Source organism: Siphateles boraxobius, unplaced genomic scaffold (genome assembly GCF_051911475.1).
Source record: "Siphateles boraxobius isolate OS27281-9 unplaced genomic scaffold, OSU_SipBor_1 24, whole genome shotgun sequence".
Lineage (NCBI taxonomy): Eukaryota > Metazoa > Chordata > Actinopteri > Cypriniformes > Leuciscidae > Siphateles > Siphateles boraxobius.
Genome location: NW_027508855.1, coordinates 6,299,606 through 6,318,380, shown reverse-complemented (window position 1 = coordinate 6,318,380; position 18,775 = coordinate 6,299,606). Strand labels below are relative to the sequence as shown.

At 41.9% G+C, this 18,775-nt stretch overlaps 1 protein-coding gene across 1 annotated transcript in view; it reads left to right on the top strand.

The window, feature by feature from the left end:
* The window catches only part of trpm3 (transient receptor potential cation channel, subfamily M, member 3), a 209,223-nt gene that overhangs the window by 101,499 nt on the left and 88,949 nt on the right, over positions 1 to 18,775 (top strand). Inside the window, exons 2-6 of the mRNA XM_077241041.1 lie at positions 8,122 to 8,201; positions 8,598 to 8,799; positions 9,545 to 9,758; positions 9,987 to 10,111; positions 11,218 to 11,389. Coding sequence (XP_077097156.1) covers positions 8,122 to 8,201; positions 8,598 to 8,799; positions 9,545 to 9,758; positions 9,987 to 10,111; positions 11,218 to 11,389 — 793 coding nt within the window. The remainder of the gene's footprint in view (positions 1 to 8,121; positions 8,202 to 8,597; positions 8,800 to 9,544; positions 9,759 to 9,986; positions 10,112 to 11,217; positions 11,390 to 18,775) is intronic.

The following is an 18,775-nucleotide window of genomic DNA, read 5'->3' as shown; positions in this document are numbered from 1 at the left end:
ACTTTGGACATTTTGTAAATTATCTTTGGTAAATGATGTAACTCTGGGCAATACTCTTTGCAATGTTTTGAAATGTCCAGTTAACCACAGAACAAACCGTTTAGGCTAGTTACTAAAGCTGGGTGTACTACGTTCACTAAGCACACAGACAAACACATGTACTCGCATATCTCTCATGGATGGCTTGATCCCTTGCTTGTTTTCATGCCAAAGTGAGCAGCTAAGCCGCAGGATACTGAAAAGGAAGGGAGCATGAGAGACCTGTCTCAGGGCCTGTCAGAATGAACAGGGGTGGGTAGCCCTGTGATTATATATTCAGATATTGAATATGTATGTGAAAGAAAGAAGGTGTGTCTGTTTATGTGGCCATTTGTGTCTGTAAAGTCATATTAAAGCTGTATTTAAGTTGTGCAAAGGAACTATATATGACTCTTCCACACTACTGGTTTAAATATGGATTTAGGGTCTGTTTGATCACTGTTTGAAAGACCATCCGTAATCAGTTTGAATTTCTATTCTGGTCTATGCTGATTAATGGGGGTTCGATGCTAGTCAAGTGGACTATTATAGCTGTGTTGTTCACCATCAAAAACGAAAAAGTATTTTTGGTTGTTTATAAAAGCGTTTTTTTTCTGTTCTCAAGTGAAGTATATGTCAAAAGTCTTTACCTTTGATTTTTGAATTACACATGATTTCCACGCTTTCGAATATTCAACAAAACCGTGAAAGTGGAAAGCTGCATGTCGTGTGTGTTTGTATAGGGTATTTGTGAATCTGATAACAGTAATCATGCAATCAGCTTTCTATGCAAATGTCAGCAATGAACCTTCAGAGTAAATTCATGTTACCTCTTTGTGACCTTGCAGTTGTTAAAAGCTTTCAGCTAATTCCAGACCTAATGGAACTTAAAAGCCTCTTCTTGTGCCTTCTCTTTTTTTTCCTGTGAAAACATCTTGATCTGTCCTCTGCGGAGGCTCCAAAATCCATTTACAGGTATTTCAGTGCCTGAAGAAGATCGTCATGATCACATCCATCTTAAACTCAGCACAACTGTTTTTTAAACATTGATAATAAGAAGATTTTTTTTAAATTGTTTGATCAACTCAGCATATCATAGGATCATTTACCATATTAGTTAATCTTCATATGTAGCTTGCCAGTGCGGCATTTCTTTTTGCAAAGGAGCTTTATTAAAGGAGCCGTATGTAAGAATGTGGCCAAAACTGGTACTGCAATCACTTTCAAATTACTGTAGAGCGGTGTATCCCCTCTCCCTCCTCCCTGACTCGAGGTTGCCAGATAGGCTGCGGGATCCAGCTGGAACGTATACAGGCTGCTACAAGAAGCTTTTTCTGTTAATTATGTTTATGCTTCAAATGAGAGATGTTTTGCAAAGTAATTTTATATCGCAAAAATTTACTAATGGCGATTAGCCAAATATAATCGTAAAGATGTACGCTCGTATGTGACAGTACATTATTAGAACAGTAGCTGTTAGTCTAACTTATAACGGTAGGTATCTGTCATTAACGTAAGTACAAGCACAAGCCTCTGTCACTGTGTGTAACCCATATCAAAGATACAGCTATTCATTCAGCTGACGCTATAACTGAAAGCGACCAGCTGTATTTTTTAACTTACCCTGCAGTACACGTCCATAACCTTAAAATATGTGATGTGAAAGATTACATGTCATTCTATTATTTTTGGCTGTAGAACTTGTATGATAAACAATAATGGGCGTGCTAATGTTGTTTTCCTCAGCGTCTCATCATAATGACAGAGAAACGGGCTCTGATAACGCATTGCTAACGTTAGTACGTTAATGACGACTCGCCGTTTTTATTACCCAAACAATTCCTTACCTTTTCAATTAGACGACCCACCTCCTCCATATGAATTAACGTAACGTTACTTTGCACGAACATGCATAACTTTGTTCGACTGTCATGAATATTTGAAATGTCCATTTACCTCAAGTACAAGTTAGCCAAACATAGATGAATCTTACATGTCCAGAAGAAAATTAGCAACGTTGGCGTCTGTCTTCAAATTCTTCTCCGTTTGCAGCCGTCTCCATCTTTCAAAGGCATCTCCTATACAGATCCTTGTTTTTTTTCGGACTTTGTCACGAAGGTTTTCGGATTCATAACAAGTTTTTTTTTTGGTTCACAACGTTCCAACACGTTTGTAGCTGCAGCTGTGGTAACTAGCAGAGCTGGCAACCCGGATGCCGCAACACTACTGACTTCGTGATTGGTAGATAGGTGGAGGGTGGCGCATCAGACCAAAACACAACATGACAACATCAACATCAGTTGAGGGCTGCAACTTCACTTTTTAAATGACAATATCCTGGCCGGACTACTGTTGTCAGTGATATAAGTATTTGAAATGAACATGATTTCTAAATGTCTAGTGACATATCAGGGCCATTTTATGATTAATTGAAATAAATTTCTTACATACAGCTCCTTTAAGGAGCACTGCTACCCGAGATCACTAGCAAATTGAACATTACCTAGAAATATAGCAAAGTAATGTCTCTATTGTGGTCAGATGGGGAACGCTGACGCCAATAATCCTCAAATTAAATTATTAATCTTACACTGCTTAACCTGAGTAGCACTCTCCATTCCCTGTACAAAAGTGCTGCTCTCTTCCGTTATGTAATAAATGCTGCCATACTCGATCCTGCAGTGCCCCCGTATAAACTGTCTTTAACTAATCTCCAGAGGCTTTAATTAGGCTAAACAGTGGGGAAATTAAACTCCAATCTACATTAAATGAACTCTCAGCAGAGTGCCTTTATTGAGATCCCAACACCTCAGTAGGGGACAGGGCAGGGAGCAGAGGGATACTGGAGGCAGGAGTTACTACTAACAGTTTTCAGCTGTTTCAAAAATAGAGGAGCAAGAGAGTTAGGATCACTTAAAGAAGAAGTGTGGAGTTTTTAAACTATCAAAGTTTAATATACTGATAAAATTATAGTCATTCATTTTTGCGTTCCCATGAAAAGTAAAAAAAAAATTCGTCTCTGTGGTGCTTTCAAAACATTGCTCTTTACATTTTTATATTATTTAACTAATACTTCATATTTTATTTATTTTATATTATATATTCTTATTTAGTTCTAATATATATACTATTTATTGTACTTATGTAAATATATATTTTTTTATGTTTTATTATATCTTTATTATTCTTTATTTTTTCTATTTTGTCAAAATGATTTTGCTCTTCTTCACAGTAGTATTTGTTTTTAATGTTTAAAAAGCAAGTAGAGTTGATAAGCACATTTTACTTTTACTTTACATTTTCCCACCTCCTGTCCTTTATATTCATCCCCTCTAAAGTACAAATGTAAAATTCCTCAAACGGGAGGAGAAGCATGATGGACAGCCTACGAGGATTCAATCTGTTTCAGACTGACATCTTTTCACACAGGTGACAGGTGGTGTATCAGCACTGTGCTAGTGTGTTTGTGTGTTATTTTAGTAAATATATTGGGGGTGTTATGCAAGTTCGGCAGGGCTGTTATAATTACCATATGTCAAAAAATGAAGGTGATGGCCATTGTTAATCGCCGCTCAACCGAGCAATACTTTGATCCTCCCCCATATAATTCGTTGTTGGTGTTGTATGAGGTGATTTTAAAGGATTTTGCTGATGCACAGAAGTGTGAGATAATTCTGACAGGCCCTGTGGTGAAGGCACAGACACTGACCACAGCAGATTAAGTCAGAATAATCATGCATCAAGATTTTCTAGACAACCAATGCAAAGAAAAAGTGTGTTTAAATGTGTCACAAATGTGTGTATGATTGAGAAAGAGGGAAACATGGATGTTCCCATCTGGATGCCGCTGGGAGTTTGTTATTGTTGGGGTGTCAAATTGGGTTAGCGTAACAGGATTTGAGGGGGACGTCCTGACTTTTTTTTTCTTTTTTTTTTCGTCTGTGAGACTTTCAGAAGGGATTAATCCTGAAGTCCCAACACATTTGAGTTCAGCTAACAAGGCCACAAGCATGTATGTTTGGCCTCTAAAGTCCCCGGCCTTTCAACAGAGCATAAGCTGCAGCTGTGAACATCTGGATTGCAAAATAATGATGGGTTTCTTACTTCTGGATTTATTTATGAAGATGACAAAAAGAGCAGGTAATTTCTAATGAATCATATTTTATTATAAAATGTAAAATTATTATAAGATATTAAATTATTACACATTTGATTATATACATTTTAGAGAAGTAAAAAAGTTAATTTTTAATACAAGAATTTGGCTGCAAAGGTAAGTTATTTTAAGTCATTAATAAAGTGCTAATTTTAAAGTTATTAATGAGCGGTTAGGGTTAGGTCACCTAACTTTGATAGACTATTTAATTTCTGACAGTATGATTTTGCTGTTAAATATCATTACATTGATACATGCATTACATACCAATACCTATTTCAAAAATATTTTTATAATATTTGATAATATATAAAAATGATAATATAAAAAGGTAATGTTACCTGCATTTTTTTAATTTGGGGGGGGGGGGGGGGGGGGGCTTTTGTTGTCTACATGGCCAAATGCTCCACCTTCCATAACATTACCTGTTGGCACAGATCCCCTATAGATTTTGAGATATATCCAACAAGGAGCAAAGCTGTTCTTTGCTTCTCAGGGCGCCAATCCTGAGGACAAATCTTAATTACACCACAAGGTTTTGACAGATCTCCGCTGTGACTGGAGATCCCTACGAATCCCTACGAATCATGTCAACACTCACAAACAAGATGAGAGCAAAAGAAAATAAGTTCATGAGAAGTTTATGAGGTCTTTTCAACTAATAATTGTTTTGAATGTGTGCTGCATTTTCTGACATCACCTGCAGCGATATAGCTTACCTGGTGCGTTATCGCATTAAAAATACACACAGGAATATACTGGAGACTAAACTGATTATGTTCATCACACTCAAGCAGAATTACAGAGATATGACACCTAGGGATCCCAGTTGGGCTTAATATAATTCAGGTGTAACTTTCCAAACTATGACTTCTCTTTTGCTTGACTGTTAATATCAGCACATTTGGCTCTGCAAAAGCTGGCTTTTGTTAACCCTTTTGATTGTATGTTGTTAATATTGAGGGTCGAGAGACACAATGCTGTAAGTATAATAATAATAATAAACTTTAACTTATTTTATTTCAGCTTGTTGCCAAGGCAACATTTCTTATTTTCATTAGTTTTCAATTAATAAAATTAAATTTTACATACTCCTTTATTAGTATATTTATGCTTTCATTTATAATTTTGTTATGCCTAGTTTGTAAAAAAAAAAGTGTACCATTTAAGACAATTTTATTTTTAAGTGTTTTATTATTTTGTTTAATATATATATATACAGGTCCTTCTAAAAAAATTAGCATATTGTGATAAAGTTCATTATTTTCCATAATGTAATGATAAAAATTTAACTTTCATATATTTTAGATTCATTGCACACCAACTGAAATATTTCAGGTCTTTTATTGTTTTAATACTGATGATTTTGGCATACAGCTCATGAAAACCCAAAATTCCTACCTCAAAAAATTAGCATATTTCATCCGACCAATAAAAGAAGTGTTTTTAATACAAAAAAAATGTCAACCTTCAAATAATTATGTTCAGTTATGCACTCAATACTTGGTAGGGAATCCTTTTGCAGAAATGACTGCTTCAGTGCGGCGTGGCATGGAGGCAATCAGCCTGTCGCACTGCTGGGGTGTTATGGAGGCCCAGGATGCTTCGATAGCGGCCTTAAGCTCATCCAGAGTGTTGGGTCTTGCGTCTCTCAACTTTCTCTTCACAATATCCCACAGATTCTCTATGGGGTTCAGGTCAGGAGAGTTGGCAGGCCAATTGAGCACAGTAATACCATGGTCAGTAAACCATTTACCATTGGTTTTGGCACTGTGAGCAGGTGCCAGATCGTGCTGAAAAATGAAATCTTCATCTCCATAAAGCTTTTCAGCAGATGGAAGCATGAAGTGCTCCAAAATCTCCTGATAGCTAGCTGCATTGACCCTGCCCTTGATAAAACACAGTGGACCAACACCCGCAGCTGACATGGCACCCCAGACCATCACTGACTGTGGGTACTTGACACTGGACTTCAGGCATTTTGGCATTTCCTTCTCCCCAGTCTTCCTCCAGACTCTGGCACCTTGATTTCCGAATGACATGCACAATTTGCTTTCATCTGAAAAAAGTACTTTGGACCACTGAGCAACAGTCCAGTGCTGCTTCTCTGTACCCCAGGTCAGGCGCTTCTGCCGCTGTTTCTGGTTCAAAAGTGGCTTGACCTGGGGAATTCGGCACCTGTAGCCCATTTCCTGCACACGCCTGTGCACGGTGGCTCTGGATGTTTCTACTCCAGACTCAGTCCACTGCTTCCGCAGGTCCCCCAAGGTCTGGAATCGGTCCTTCTCCACAATCTTCCCCAGGGTCCGGTCACCTCTTCTCGTTGTGCAGCGTTTTTTGCCACACTTTTTCCTTCCCACAGACTTCCCACTGAGGTGCCTTGATACAGCAATCTGGGAACAGCCTATTTGTTCAGAAATGTCTTTCTGTGTCTTACCCTCTTGCTTGAGGGTGTCAATCATGGCCTTCTGGACAGCAGTCAGGTCGGCAGTCTTACCCATGATTGCGGTTTTGAGTAATGAAACAGGCTGGGAGTTTTTAAAAGCCTCAGGAATCTTTTGCAGGTGTTTAGAGTTAATTAGTTGATTCAGATGATTAGGTTAATAGCTTTTAGGTTAATTTTCATGATATGCTAATTTTTTTAGATAGGAATTCTGGGTTTTAATGAGCTGTATGCCAAAATCATCAGTATTAAAACAATAAAAGACCTGAAATATTTCAGTTGGTGTGCAATGAATCTAAAATATATGAAAGTTTAATTTTTATCATTACATTATGGAAAATAATGAACTTTATCACAATATGCTAATTTTTTGAGAAGGACCCGTATATATATATATATATATATATATTTATTTATTTATTTATAACTGGGTTCTCTGGAGCAATAAATAATGTAACAATCCAAATATGAAACTTTATTGTTTATAATTAGTTCTTATAAGATGAGTAAAGGTTGTGAAATGTCAATCCCATCCTTAAATGTTTATTATGTTTTTTAAACTGTTCAAATAGCCTTGTGGTCTCTCAGACCTAAAAAAATAAAAGTTAATGCATTGTTTTTGACCAACAGCAGAGCAGTGAGCTGCTCTCACAGCAGCTCTGTCAGAAAGCATTGAGTTCAGTCAGATCTACATTATCCATGTTCATGTTGGCGTAACGATGTGTGGATGTGGGTGGTCAGTGATGCGCCCTGGTTTCACTGAGTCATCACAAGGGGGTTTTCCTGTAAAAGCTAAACCCCAGTACCACCTCCCTCTCTACCTCAGGCTAGCTTTTTATAAGAGTAATGGTGTACCATGGGAATTCTAGTTGTGGGGTAAGTGCCTGTGTAACCACTTGCTGTTTTTGAGGTGCGCTCACAGACGGTGCTGCTGCTGTGTTGAATTAGAGCAAGCCACTCATGCAAACAGACAGTTTGTTCATTTGTAAATGCGGGACCTATAATACCCTTGAATAAAATCATTAAAAGTTCAATTTACATGTTCTTTGTTGGTATGATTGTTATACTCACAATATTGTCAAAGCATCAATACACATGACAAAAGCACGGACAAGAATAAAAAAAGAAAACAATAGTGTCTATGATTAAAAAATAAGGTGGCAATAATAATAAATGATAATAATTTATTTAAAATACTTCAAAAAGTAAAACATAAACCAAGAGACCAGTTAATAATCATAAAAACTATGTAATATATGTTAATTGATTTAAAAAAAAAATTATAACTGAATGAACAACTGTTGGCGAATAGGTTATCATGATCAAATAGGCCTAAAGTACAATAAAGCACCACTTCCCTGTGCTGCAATGTAAAGTGCCTGGTGAAATGTGTACATTGTATTTATTTATTTTTTGCTTGGGATTTACTGGTCTCTTAAGTGGATGCAGGAAGCTGGCATTTCTCCCTCTTTCTGTAACTTATACATATTGTGTTTCTCCCCAGGCACAGAAATCATGGATAGAAAGAGCTTTCAGCAAGAGAGAATGTGTGCACATTATTGTAAGCACCAAAGACCCCCATAGGTGAGTACCGCCACCACTGCTGTAGTCTCTGCACAAGGTGAATTTTTAACAAACAAATAGCAGATTTAAACTGCTTTTAGATACTATTAATGAAAGAGAAATCATTCTTCATTAGTGTGGCCTTGTTCGAAACTGTTTGAGCATCTAAAGAATCACTACAGATTGCGGAAGTGAACGCTTGTGAAGAGGATCTGGTTTTCTAAATGCTTCCTTTAGGCTGTTTTAAAAGATGTGAGGAATTTGTTAGCTTTGCTGTAATTAATCTGGCAGAGAAATGTAAATCTCAAAGCCTCTCTAAACCTTTAATAAAATCTGCAAAAAATTATTTTGTAGATCACTTACTGACAATTTTGACTTTCACTTAATTTCACACTCGGGTTGTGTCTTCTGTCACAGGTGCTGTTGTGGCCGTCTAATTGGTCAACATGTTGGCCTGCCCCCTAGCATCTCATCCAATCAGAATGAGAAGTCAGATCGTGTGCCAAAGAATGACAGCTTGTCAGAGAAGTGGTCCATCAGCAAGCACACCCAGCTCAGTCCCACTGACGCCTTTGGAACCATTGAGTTTCAGGGAGGTGGACACTCCAACAAAGCAATGGTAGACGCATTTAGTCTCTTATTAACAATGGTTTGATGCTCAAAGTGCTCAAAATAACTCTGATAAAATATTCATGAACCTTTTAGAACCTTTTGCAAGACATTTATTAATGTCTGTTGATCCTGCCAAATTGAACTTCAAAATATCATCCATTTTACAGCCATGAAGTCAGTAATTCAGAGGACATTTAATAAGACTGCAGATGAAAATGTAGGGAGCAAAATGATTTTATTCATTGGAAATTGATTGAATATTGATAAGTAGACATGTTGGTTGTTATTTAACACTATACAAGTGACATTATCGGAAAATGAAAGTCATTTAAGAGGAACACAATGTTCCTACATTTTACATGTTGATTTAAATCCCAGCAAGTACAGCTTGACATACCTGAATGGTTTCCACAAACATATTAAGCACCTTAGTTTTCAAGATTGATAATAAGAAATGTTTCTTGAGCACTAAATCAGCATATTAGAATGATTTTTAAAGGATCATGTGACACTGAAGACTTTGCCATCACAGGAATAAATTACTTTGTAAAATATTTTCAACTGGAATACTGTTCTTTTAAATTGTAATAATATCACATAAATTGTAATGATTTATACAATAAACAATGCATAACGGCATAAACAAAAAATCTTACAGACTCCAAACTTTTGAATGGTAGTGTAAAATCTTATATGTACTGTTAAAGATTGTCTCAAGATTATGTCATAATTCCACTTTTATGTTTTGTCAGTATGTACGAGTGTCTTATGACACTAAGCCAGACTTACTACTGCATCTGATGACGAAGGAGTGGCAACTGGAGCTTCCCAAGCTGCTCATCTCTGTTCATGGAGGACTTCAGAACTTCGAGCTGCAGCCCAAACTCAAGCAAGTCTTTGGCAAGGGTCTAATCAAGGCTGCCATGACCACTGGGGCCTGGATCTTCACTGGAGGAGTTAACACGGGTGTGTACGAGGTGTTAATGTATCTTTCAGTTTAATTAAGATTAGAGTAGATTACTCTTATTAAGATCCTGAGCAATGCTAGTCAATATTATAGTCTGATACTATCTAAATTCATAGAGAGATAAATGGAGGATGAATTTATCTGTGTAACTGTGTACTATCTTAATGTCCATGATTCCTTGTGTTATATCTCTCACTCTGAGAATCTTCCATTATCTGTCTCTTCAGGAGTCATCAGGCATGTTGGTGATGCTCTGAAAGACCACGCTTCCAAATCGAGGGGGAAGATCTGTACTATTGGCATTGCTCCCTGGGGGATTGTGGAGAACCAGGAAGACCTGGTGGGAAAAGATGTAAGTGACTCGACTACAGATCAATTTAATTACTAAACCTATTATATTATATTATATTATATTATATTATATTATATTATATTATATTATATTATATTATATTATATTATATTATAGTTTTCTAAATGACCAGTAAGACTTCATTTGGCTTGGATCATGGCAGATTTTACAAAATGTGCTTTCATTAAATAATAATGAAACAGTCAAATTGATATATTCATTGGAATTATTATTCACAAAAGTAAATCTCTGGATCACAACAGGATGATTTTCATGTTGTCTCTGCGTTACTTCTGTGTCATGTAGAATTCTATAAATAATTTGTATGTGAGCCACTACATATATCTACTCAGTTTCACCTCAGCTTGTCGGTGTGTCTCTGAGGACTGATGCACAACTGAGACACAGAGATAGAATAATTTTTTATTTATAACCACTGATTTCTATCCCCCCTTACTCATAAACAATATTGGTTCTGTCTTTCTCTCAATCTCTCTCAAAGCCCCACTCAACCCAACTACTCTCTCTAGTCTGGTCTGGTCGGATATCTCATGCAGTGAATGTTTTAGAGATGATGTTTTGAAAAAACAAGACACTATGTTCACTATTTCTAGGTCACTGATCAAATAAGAAAATTTGTGGCATTGACCACGTGACTATTTGTAAAGACAGTCAGATGTTCTTGCTTCAATTGAAGCACAAGGCAAAAAGGGGAGCAACTAAAATACTAAAACATTTTGAAATTCATGTTAATTTCTTTTCCTTTTTTTTACAATATTAATTATTTATTTATAATTTTGTATATATAGATTTTATATATTACTGTATTTATTTGTATATATAGATTATTTATACACTACTTGTATTCAGTCATTTATTTTTATTATATTATAAATATGCAAAATTAAACCATTTCTACTAGTGGTATCAGATTTTTCGACCCAGAGTTGCTCACTATGTTTACTGAATATTTTATCTTATGTCCACTGATCACTTGTGCATGCCACTCTGCTTTTTGTAACATGTCACTGTTACTATTGTGTCATTCTTCATATCCTGAACATCCCTGGATAGCCTCTTTTTACTTCATGATGTGTGTATTGCAGGTGGTCCGACCGTACCAGACAATGTCTAACCCTCTTAGTAAGCTTACGGTACTCAACAGCCTACACTCCCACTTCATTTTGGCTGATAATGGCACCACCGGAAAGTATGGAGCAGAAGTCAAACTGCGCAGACAGCTAGAGAAACACATCTCTCTGCAAAAGATCAACACGCGTAAGTACAGTTGCGAGTAATTAAAGATGCTAATGTTCATGTGCATACTCCAAACTGCAAATTCAGTGGTGCATTTAAATGATTTTCTAGAGAGGTTATAATAGTCTTATATCCTCAGCCACTTCTTCTAGGTTTTTGTTGTGCTGATCTTCAAAAACCCACTGAGGTGATTCTCTATAGATTGCTGTCAGAAATGCCCAGATTAGTTTGTGGCTCAACGTCAAAAACGCTACACGAGTTGCAAGATTCATAGCTGACTGCACTGAGAGCACAAAGCCTTCCGCAACTGCACTCTGCCAGATAATATCCATACAGTCCATTTACTTGCATAAAGATATCAAATAAACGTCATTCAGCTGAAGGAACACAATTAGATTAAAGCTGGTATAAATGCAATAAATCACAAACACACAAGAAAAAGATGACTATTTTGTTTGTGCTTCATGAGGATCATTTAGGGTCATTAAAAGGTGCTTTTAATATACACTGGTTACTTTTCTCCACTGGCTGGATCATGCATTCTTGAATCATACTTTCATAAGATGCCTATACCACACAGATATATGCTTGATTATAATGTTATTTATCATTTTGAGAAATTACTGCTGCCATTTTCAATAGTAAGGCTGTGTGTCCACCAAAGAGTTTTTTCACGCGTCTGGCGTATATTTGCAATTGTTTTCAATGGGAGCGCCGCTGTGGCAAACAGGACGAGGCCGAGGGACGTGAGAGAACAGAGCGAGGCCGGTGGTGCGAGTGTTAATGAGCAACACCTGTGAGCACACCGGTCTCGCATCTCTCACGGAGGAGCGGAAGCATAAAGGAGGAGCGACGACATGGATGATCGAGAGACCGGTGTGCTCACAGGTGTCGCTCATCATTAACACTCGCACCGTCCCTCGTCCTGTTCGCCACAGCTGCGTTTTTAGAACGGCATGAGCGTAACGAGGCGCTGAGCGTGTATTTAACGCTCAAGCGCTGAGCGTTCAGCATTTTTTACTGGTCGCCGAGAGTTGAACAATATTCAACTTTGGGTAAAACGCAGCGCTCATCACTGTCACTTTTTACCCAGCCGTCCAATCACAGTGGAGGAGGGGCGGGACAAATACCACACCGACCAACTGTCAAAACATTCTTTCTGTACAATGACGTCAACCAGCAGAACTAAAGGAACAAAATGCATGAAAAATATTTTTTTAGTATGAAACAAATTATCTGCGAAATCAGTTACAAGTAAACTGTGCTGTGGATATTCTGTATCATAGCAACGAATCGTCTCAACTGAAACGCAGCGCTGCCAAAACGCTCTCAAGCGCCCACAGCTAGGCGTTTTTTAGCAGAGCGTCCAGCGTTTTCAGCTGGCTAAGGCCGCGTGTCCACCACAGTGTTTTTAGCCAGCTGAAAACGCTAGGCGCTCTGCTGAAAACGCCTAGCTGCGGGCGCTTGAGAGCGTTTTGGCAGAGACACTTTGCTTGTTATGATACGGAATTTTCGCAAAAGTGTTACTAGTATCTCATTTCACACATATTTTGTTTCTGTGTTGATTCTATGTTAAAATGTCGATCCAATGTAACGTATTTTCTCTGGCTCTTGTTTAAAATTATTTTGTTTCCGCTATTATGCTTGTTGTTGTCATCTGTTGGCGTTGAACAAGTAGAATGTGGCGGCTGGTCGGTGTGATATTTGTCCCGCTCCTCCTCCACTGTGATTGGACGGTTGGGTAAAAAGTGACAGTGATGAGCGCTGCGTTTTACCCCAAAGTTGAACATTCTTCAACTCTCGGCGACCAGTAAAAAACGCCGGGCGCTCAGTGCCTGAGCTTGAAAAAAACACTCAGCGCCTCGTTACGCTCGTGGCATTTAAAAAACGCGACGCTCCCATTGAAAATAATTGGAAAAATACGCCAGCTGCGTGAAAAAACGCTTTGCCCGTGTGTCCACCAAAGCGTTTTTAGTCAGCTGAAAACGCTGGACGCTCGGCTGGAAACGCCTAGCTATGGGCGCTTGAGAGCGTTTTGTGCGCACAGCGTTTTTTCAGTTGAGACGATTCGTTGCTATGATACAGAATATCAGCAGGACAGTTTACTTGTAACTGATTTCGCAGATCATTTTGTTTGTTACTAAAAATTTTTCATCCATTTTGTTCGGTAAGCTCAGCTGGTTGACGTCATTGTACATAAAGAATGTTGTGACAGTTGGTCGGTGTGGTTTTTGTCCCGCCCCTCCTCCACTCTGATTGGACGGCTGTGTAAAAAGTGACAGTGATGAGCGCTGCTTTTGTCACGGTATACTATTCTCTGGTTCCTTCTCGTCTCGTGTTTATGTTGTGGTATGAATGCACGTGCGTTGTGGGCGTGAGTGTGATGTCATTACCTGATCCGCTCCAGCTGATCATCATATCACCACCAGCTGCAGTCCATTTCCTCACCCTATTTATACTCACCGGTTTTTGTCCTCTTTGTCAGATCGTTGTTTGATGTCTCCTGTGTCGGTGTTCCAGTCCTGTCATCCCGCTCGTCCGGTGTTCGTGTTCTTCGTGGATTGTCGTTTCGTTGTGGATTATCGTTTGGGTTGTGTGGATTCCGTCTTCTGTGTTTCACCACTTCACGGTTCCTGTCATCACTTCTGGCCATCGAAGTCCCTGCGCTACCATTCCACGCCCGTGTCATTGTTTTGGTCATTAATAAATTGAGTTACTTGCTATTGCTTCCTGTGTTCTGTTCCCCGCCATGACAGAACGATCTGACCAAACCATGGAAGCAGCGAGTGCACCATCGTCTTCGTTGGAGGACTTCATTCGGCACAGCATACGTAGGATGGATTCCCAAGAGAGAAATTTGAATGACACGGGTCGTGCGGTACAATCTTTGGTGGCGCAGGTGTCCGAGCTTACCCAGCAGATCCAACAAATGCGAGCTCCCACTGCGCCACCCGCACCAGCCGTTCCCCCCACACCACCAGAGTTCCACCACCAGTCTGAGCCCCGCCTACCGGTTCCGGAGGCTTATTCCGGGGAGTCCAGGTACTGTAGAGCCTTTCTGACACGATGCTCGATGCATTTTGCGCTACAACCAAGAACTTTTCAGACTGAACAGGCCAAGGTAGCGTTCGTCCTGACCCTTCTGACGGGAAAGGCGGCGCTATGGGGAACGGCGGTGTGGGAGAACCAAGACCCATGCTGCGCCTCGTTCCAGACACTCTCCTCCGAAATCAGACGAGTTTTCGACCGCGCCGTCGCGGGGAGAGAGGCCGCCAGGGTGTTGGCCGACCTGCATCAGGGAGAGAGGTCGGTTGCGGACTTTTCCATCGAGTTCCGGACCCTGGCGGCCGAATGTCGATGGAACGAGGAGGCGCAGTGGGACATGTTCCTGCATGGGTTGGCTGACCGCGTCCAGAGGGAGATCTACGCCCTGGACCTCCCCACATCTTTAAATGGACTAATCGAGCTGGCACTGCGGGTGGACGCTCGACTCTCACGAGTCGAGCGAAGAGGGTCGTTCACCCGCACACCGGAAGGAGCCGAGGGTCCTAGGTCCAGCGGCAGGGACGCGGTCAGTCCCGTCTACGATCACGAACCCATGCAGGTGGGGCGAGCTCGGCTTTCCCGGGAGGAGAGGGAAAGGCGGAGGTCCCAGGGCCTTTGCCTCTACTGCGGGGGTACGGGACATTTCGCATACAACTGCCCGGTAAAAGGTCAAGCCCGATAGTAAGTATGAGGCTACTATCGGGTGGGATCTCCGCCAAGAAGACCTCATCCACATCTACCCTCCTCCCGGTAAGACTAAGATGGTCAGTCCACCAGCACGACTGTAGAGCACTTTTGGACTCCGGGGCTGAAGGTAATTTTATGGACAAATCATTTGCACTCAAGTTTCAGATTCCCCTCAAGCCCCTCACTCACAGGATTGCAGTACACGCACTTAATGGTCAAGAACTTCCCACTATTTCACTCACGACTGAAGATATTACCCTCATCACATCTGGCAACCACACTGAGACTATTTTTTTTTACATACTGGATTCACCCCTCGCACCCATCGTTCTTGGACACCCCTGGCTCATCCACCACAACCCCCGTATAGACTGGCAGCAAAGAACTGTGCTGGAGTGGAGCAAGGAATGTCATAAGTCCTGTCTTGTGTCTGCTTGTTCGTCTGTGCCTGTTTTTATGTTTCAGGAGGAAGCAGGGGATTTGTCTAGCGTGCCCAGGGAGTACCTGGACCTGAAGGAAGTGTTTAGTAAGTCTCGTGCTGCTTCTCTCCCTCCGCATCGTCCCTATGACTGTGCCATAGATTTACTGCCAGGTAAGTCTCCGCCCAAGGGCAAGTTATACTCACTGTCTGTTCCTGAGAGGGAGGCCATGGAGAAATATATTTCTGATTCTCTAGCAACCAAGTTCATTCGCCCTTCCTCTTCTCCAGCGGGGGCGGGGTTCTTTTTTGTGGGGAAGAAGGATGGTTCTCTGCGACCTTGTATCGATTACCGGGGGTTGAACAACATCACGGTAAAGAATACTTATCCTTTGCCGTTGATGTCTTCAGCTTTCGAGAGGTTACAGGGAGCTTCCGTCTTCACGAAATTGGACTTACGTAACGCATATCATTTGGTTCGCATTAGGAAGGGGGATGAGTGGAAGACTGCGTTTAACACCCCCAGGGGGCACTTTGAATACTTGGTCATGCCGTTCGGGCTGTCCAACTCCCCTGCGGTCTTCCAGGCACTCGTCAATGATGTGCTGCGAGATATGATAGATCAGTTCATTTATGTCTACCTGGATGACATATTGATTTTTTCATCTTCTCTCCAGGAACATGTGCAGCACGTCCGACGAGTGCTTCAGAGGTTGCTAGAGAATGGGCTTTTTGTCAAGGCGGAGAAATGCGAATTTCATGCACAGTCTGTTCCTTTCCTAGGGCACATCATTTCGTCTGAAGGAGTGCGTATGGATCCTGAAAAGGTTAAGGCTGTGGTCGAGTGGCCAAGCCCAGATTCCCGTAAGGCCCTACAGAGGTTTCTGGGCTTCGCCAATTTCTACCGGCGTTTTATTCGCAACTTCAGCCAACTAGCCGCACCTCTGACTGCCTTGACCTCCCCCAGAACGGCGTTCAGGTGGACAGACACAGCGGAAGCTGTGTTTGCCAAACTGAAAGGCCGCTTTGTTTCAGCCCCCATCCTTATTGCCCCTGATTCTTCACGTCAGTTCGTGGTGGAGGTTGATGCGTCAGAGGTGGGGGTAGGTGCAGTGCTATCCCAACGCTCTTCTACAGACGACAAGATGCATCCCTGCGCGTTTTTATCTCATCGCTTGTCCCCAGCCGAACGTAATTACGACATCGGTAACAGGGAGTTGTTGGCAGTCAAAGTAGCGTTGGAGGAGTGGCGTCACTGGTTAGAAGGGTCAGGGGTACCTTTTATCGTCTGGACTGATCATAAGAATCTAGAATACATTAGAACGGCTAAAAGATTGAACTCCAGGCAGGCTCGGTGGGCACTTTTTTTCGGCCGTTTTGATTTTACTCTCTCGTACCGCCCGGGTTCTAAAAACATCAAACCCGATTCATTATCTCGTATTTTTGAGCCTTCCGAACGCCCGTCTACTCCCGAGTGCATTTTACCCGAAACCCTATTTGTTTCCACACTCACATGGGAGGTCGAATCGAAGGTCAAGTCGGCCTTAGAAGGGGTAACGCCTCCGCCCGGTTGCCCACCGAATCGTTTATTTGTGCCGGAGGAATTACGGTCCGACGTCATTCAGGGGGGTCATTGCTCCAACGTGGCTTGTCATCCAGGAGTCAACCGAACCAGTTTCTTGGTTAAGCAACGATTTTGGTGGCCACTTATGGCTCGTGACATTCACAGTTTTGTCTTGGCTTGCTCAGTTTGTGCCACTGGTAAGACTTCTAATCGACCTCCAGATGGGTTACTCCAACCGCTGCCAGTCCCTTCGAGACCCTGGTCCCACATCGCGCTAGATTTTATTACCGCCCTCCCGCCCTCCCAGGGTAACACAGTCGTTTTGACCGTGGTGGACCGGTTCTCGAAGGCGGCTCACTTTATCCCCTTACCCAAATTACCCTCAGCTAAGGAGACAGCGTTGACTGTCGTAGATCACGTCTTTCGTTTACATGGCCTCCCGATGGACGTGGTCTCCGACAGGGGACCCCAGTTTGTGTCCAAATTTTGGCGAGAATTTTGTAGATTACTGGGTGCGACGGTTAGTCTGTCCTCAGGGTTCCATCCCCAGAGCAATGGCCAAACTGAGAGAGCCAACCAAGATCTGGAAAGGATGTTGCGGTGCTTGGTCTCCAAGAATCCTTCCTCATGGAGCCAACAACTATCCATGGTGGAGTACGCCCACAACACGTTACCGGTGTCGTCCACGGGCCTTTCTCCGTTTGAGTGTAGTTTAGGTTACCAGCCACCTATTTTTCCCAGTCTGGAATCCGAGGTCGCGGTCCCCTCTGCTCACGCCTTCGTCCAGAGGTGTCACCGTACCTGGACTAGAGCCCGTGAGACTCTACTCCAGGTGGGGGCGCGCACCAAGGCCAAGGCCGATCGCCACCGGTCAAGGCCTCCCGTATACATCGTCGGTCAAAAAGTGTGGCTTTCTACCAGAAACATTCCTCTCCGCTCCGTCTCCAATAAGCTTGCTCCCAAATTCATTGGCCCGTTCACTGTCACCAAGATCATTAGTCCGGTGGCAGTCCGCCTCAATTTACCTCCGGCGTACAGGAGGATTCATCCCGTCTTCCACGTATCCAAAATTAAGCCCGTGTTTCATTCGCACATTAATCCGCCAGTCCCGGTTCCCCCCCCGCCGCGACTCGTAGATGGGGAAACCACTTATTCGGTCAACCGTATTCTGGACTCTAGGCGGAGGGGACGCGGATTCCAGTACTTGGTGGACTGGGAAGGTTACGGTCCGGAGGAGAGAAGTTGGGTACCTGCTAGAGACATCCTGGATCACTCCCTTATCGATGATTACAATCGACAGGTAAGGGAGTCTGAGAACGCCAGGAGGCGTTCTTAGGAGGAGGGGTACTGTCACGGTATACTATTCTCTGGTTCCTTCTCGTCTCGTGTTTATGTTGTGGTATGAATGCACGTGCGTTGTGGGCGTGAGTGTGATGTCATTACCTGATCCGCTCCAGCTGATCATCATATCACCACCAGCTGCAGTCCATTTCCTCACCCTATTTATACTCACCGGTTTTTGTCCTCTTTGTCAGATCGTTGTTTGATGTCTCCTGTGTCGGTGTTCCAGTCCTGTCATCCCGCTCGTCCGGTGTTCGTGTTCTTCGTGGATTGTCGTTTCGTTGTGGATTATCGTTTGGGTTGTGTGGATTCCGTCTTCTGTGTTTCACCACTTCACGGTTCCTGTCATCAC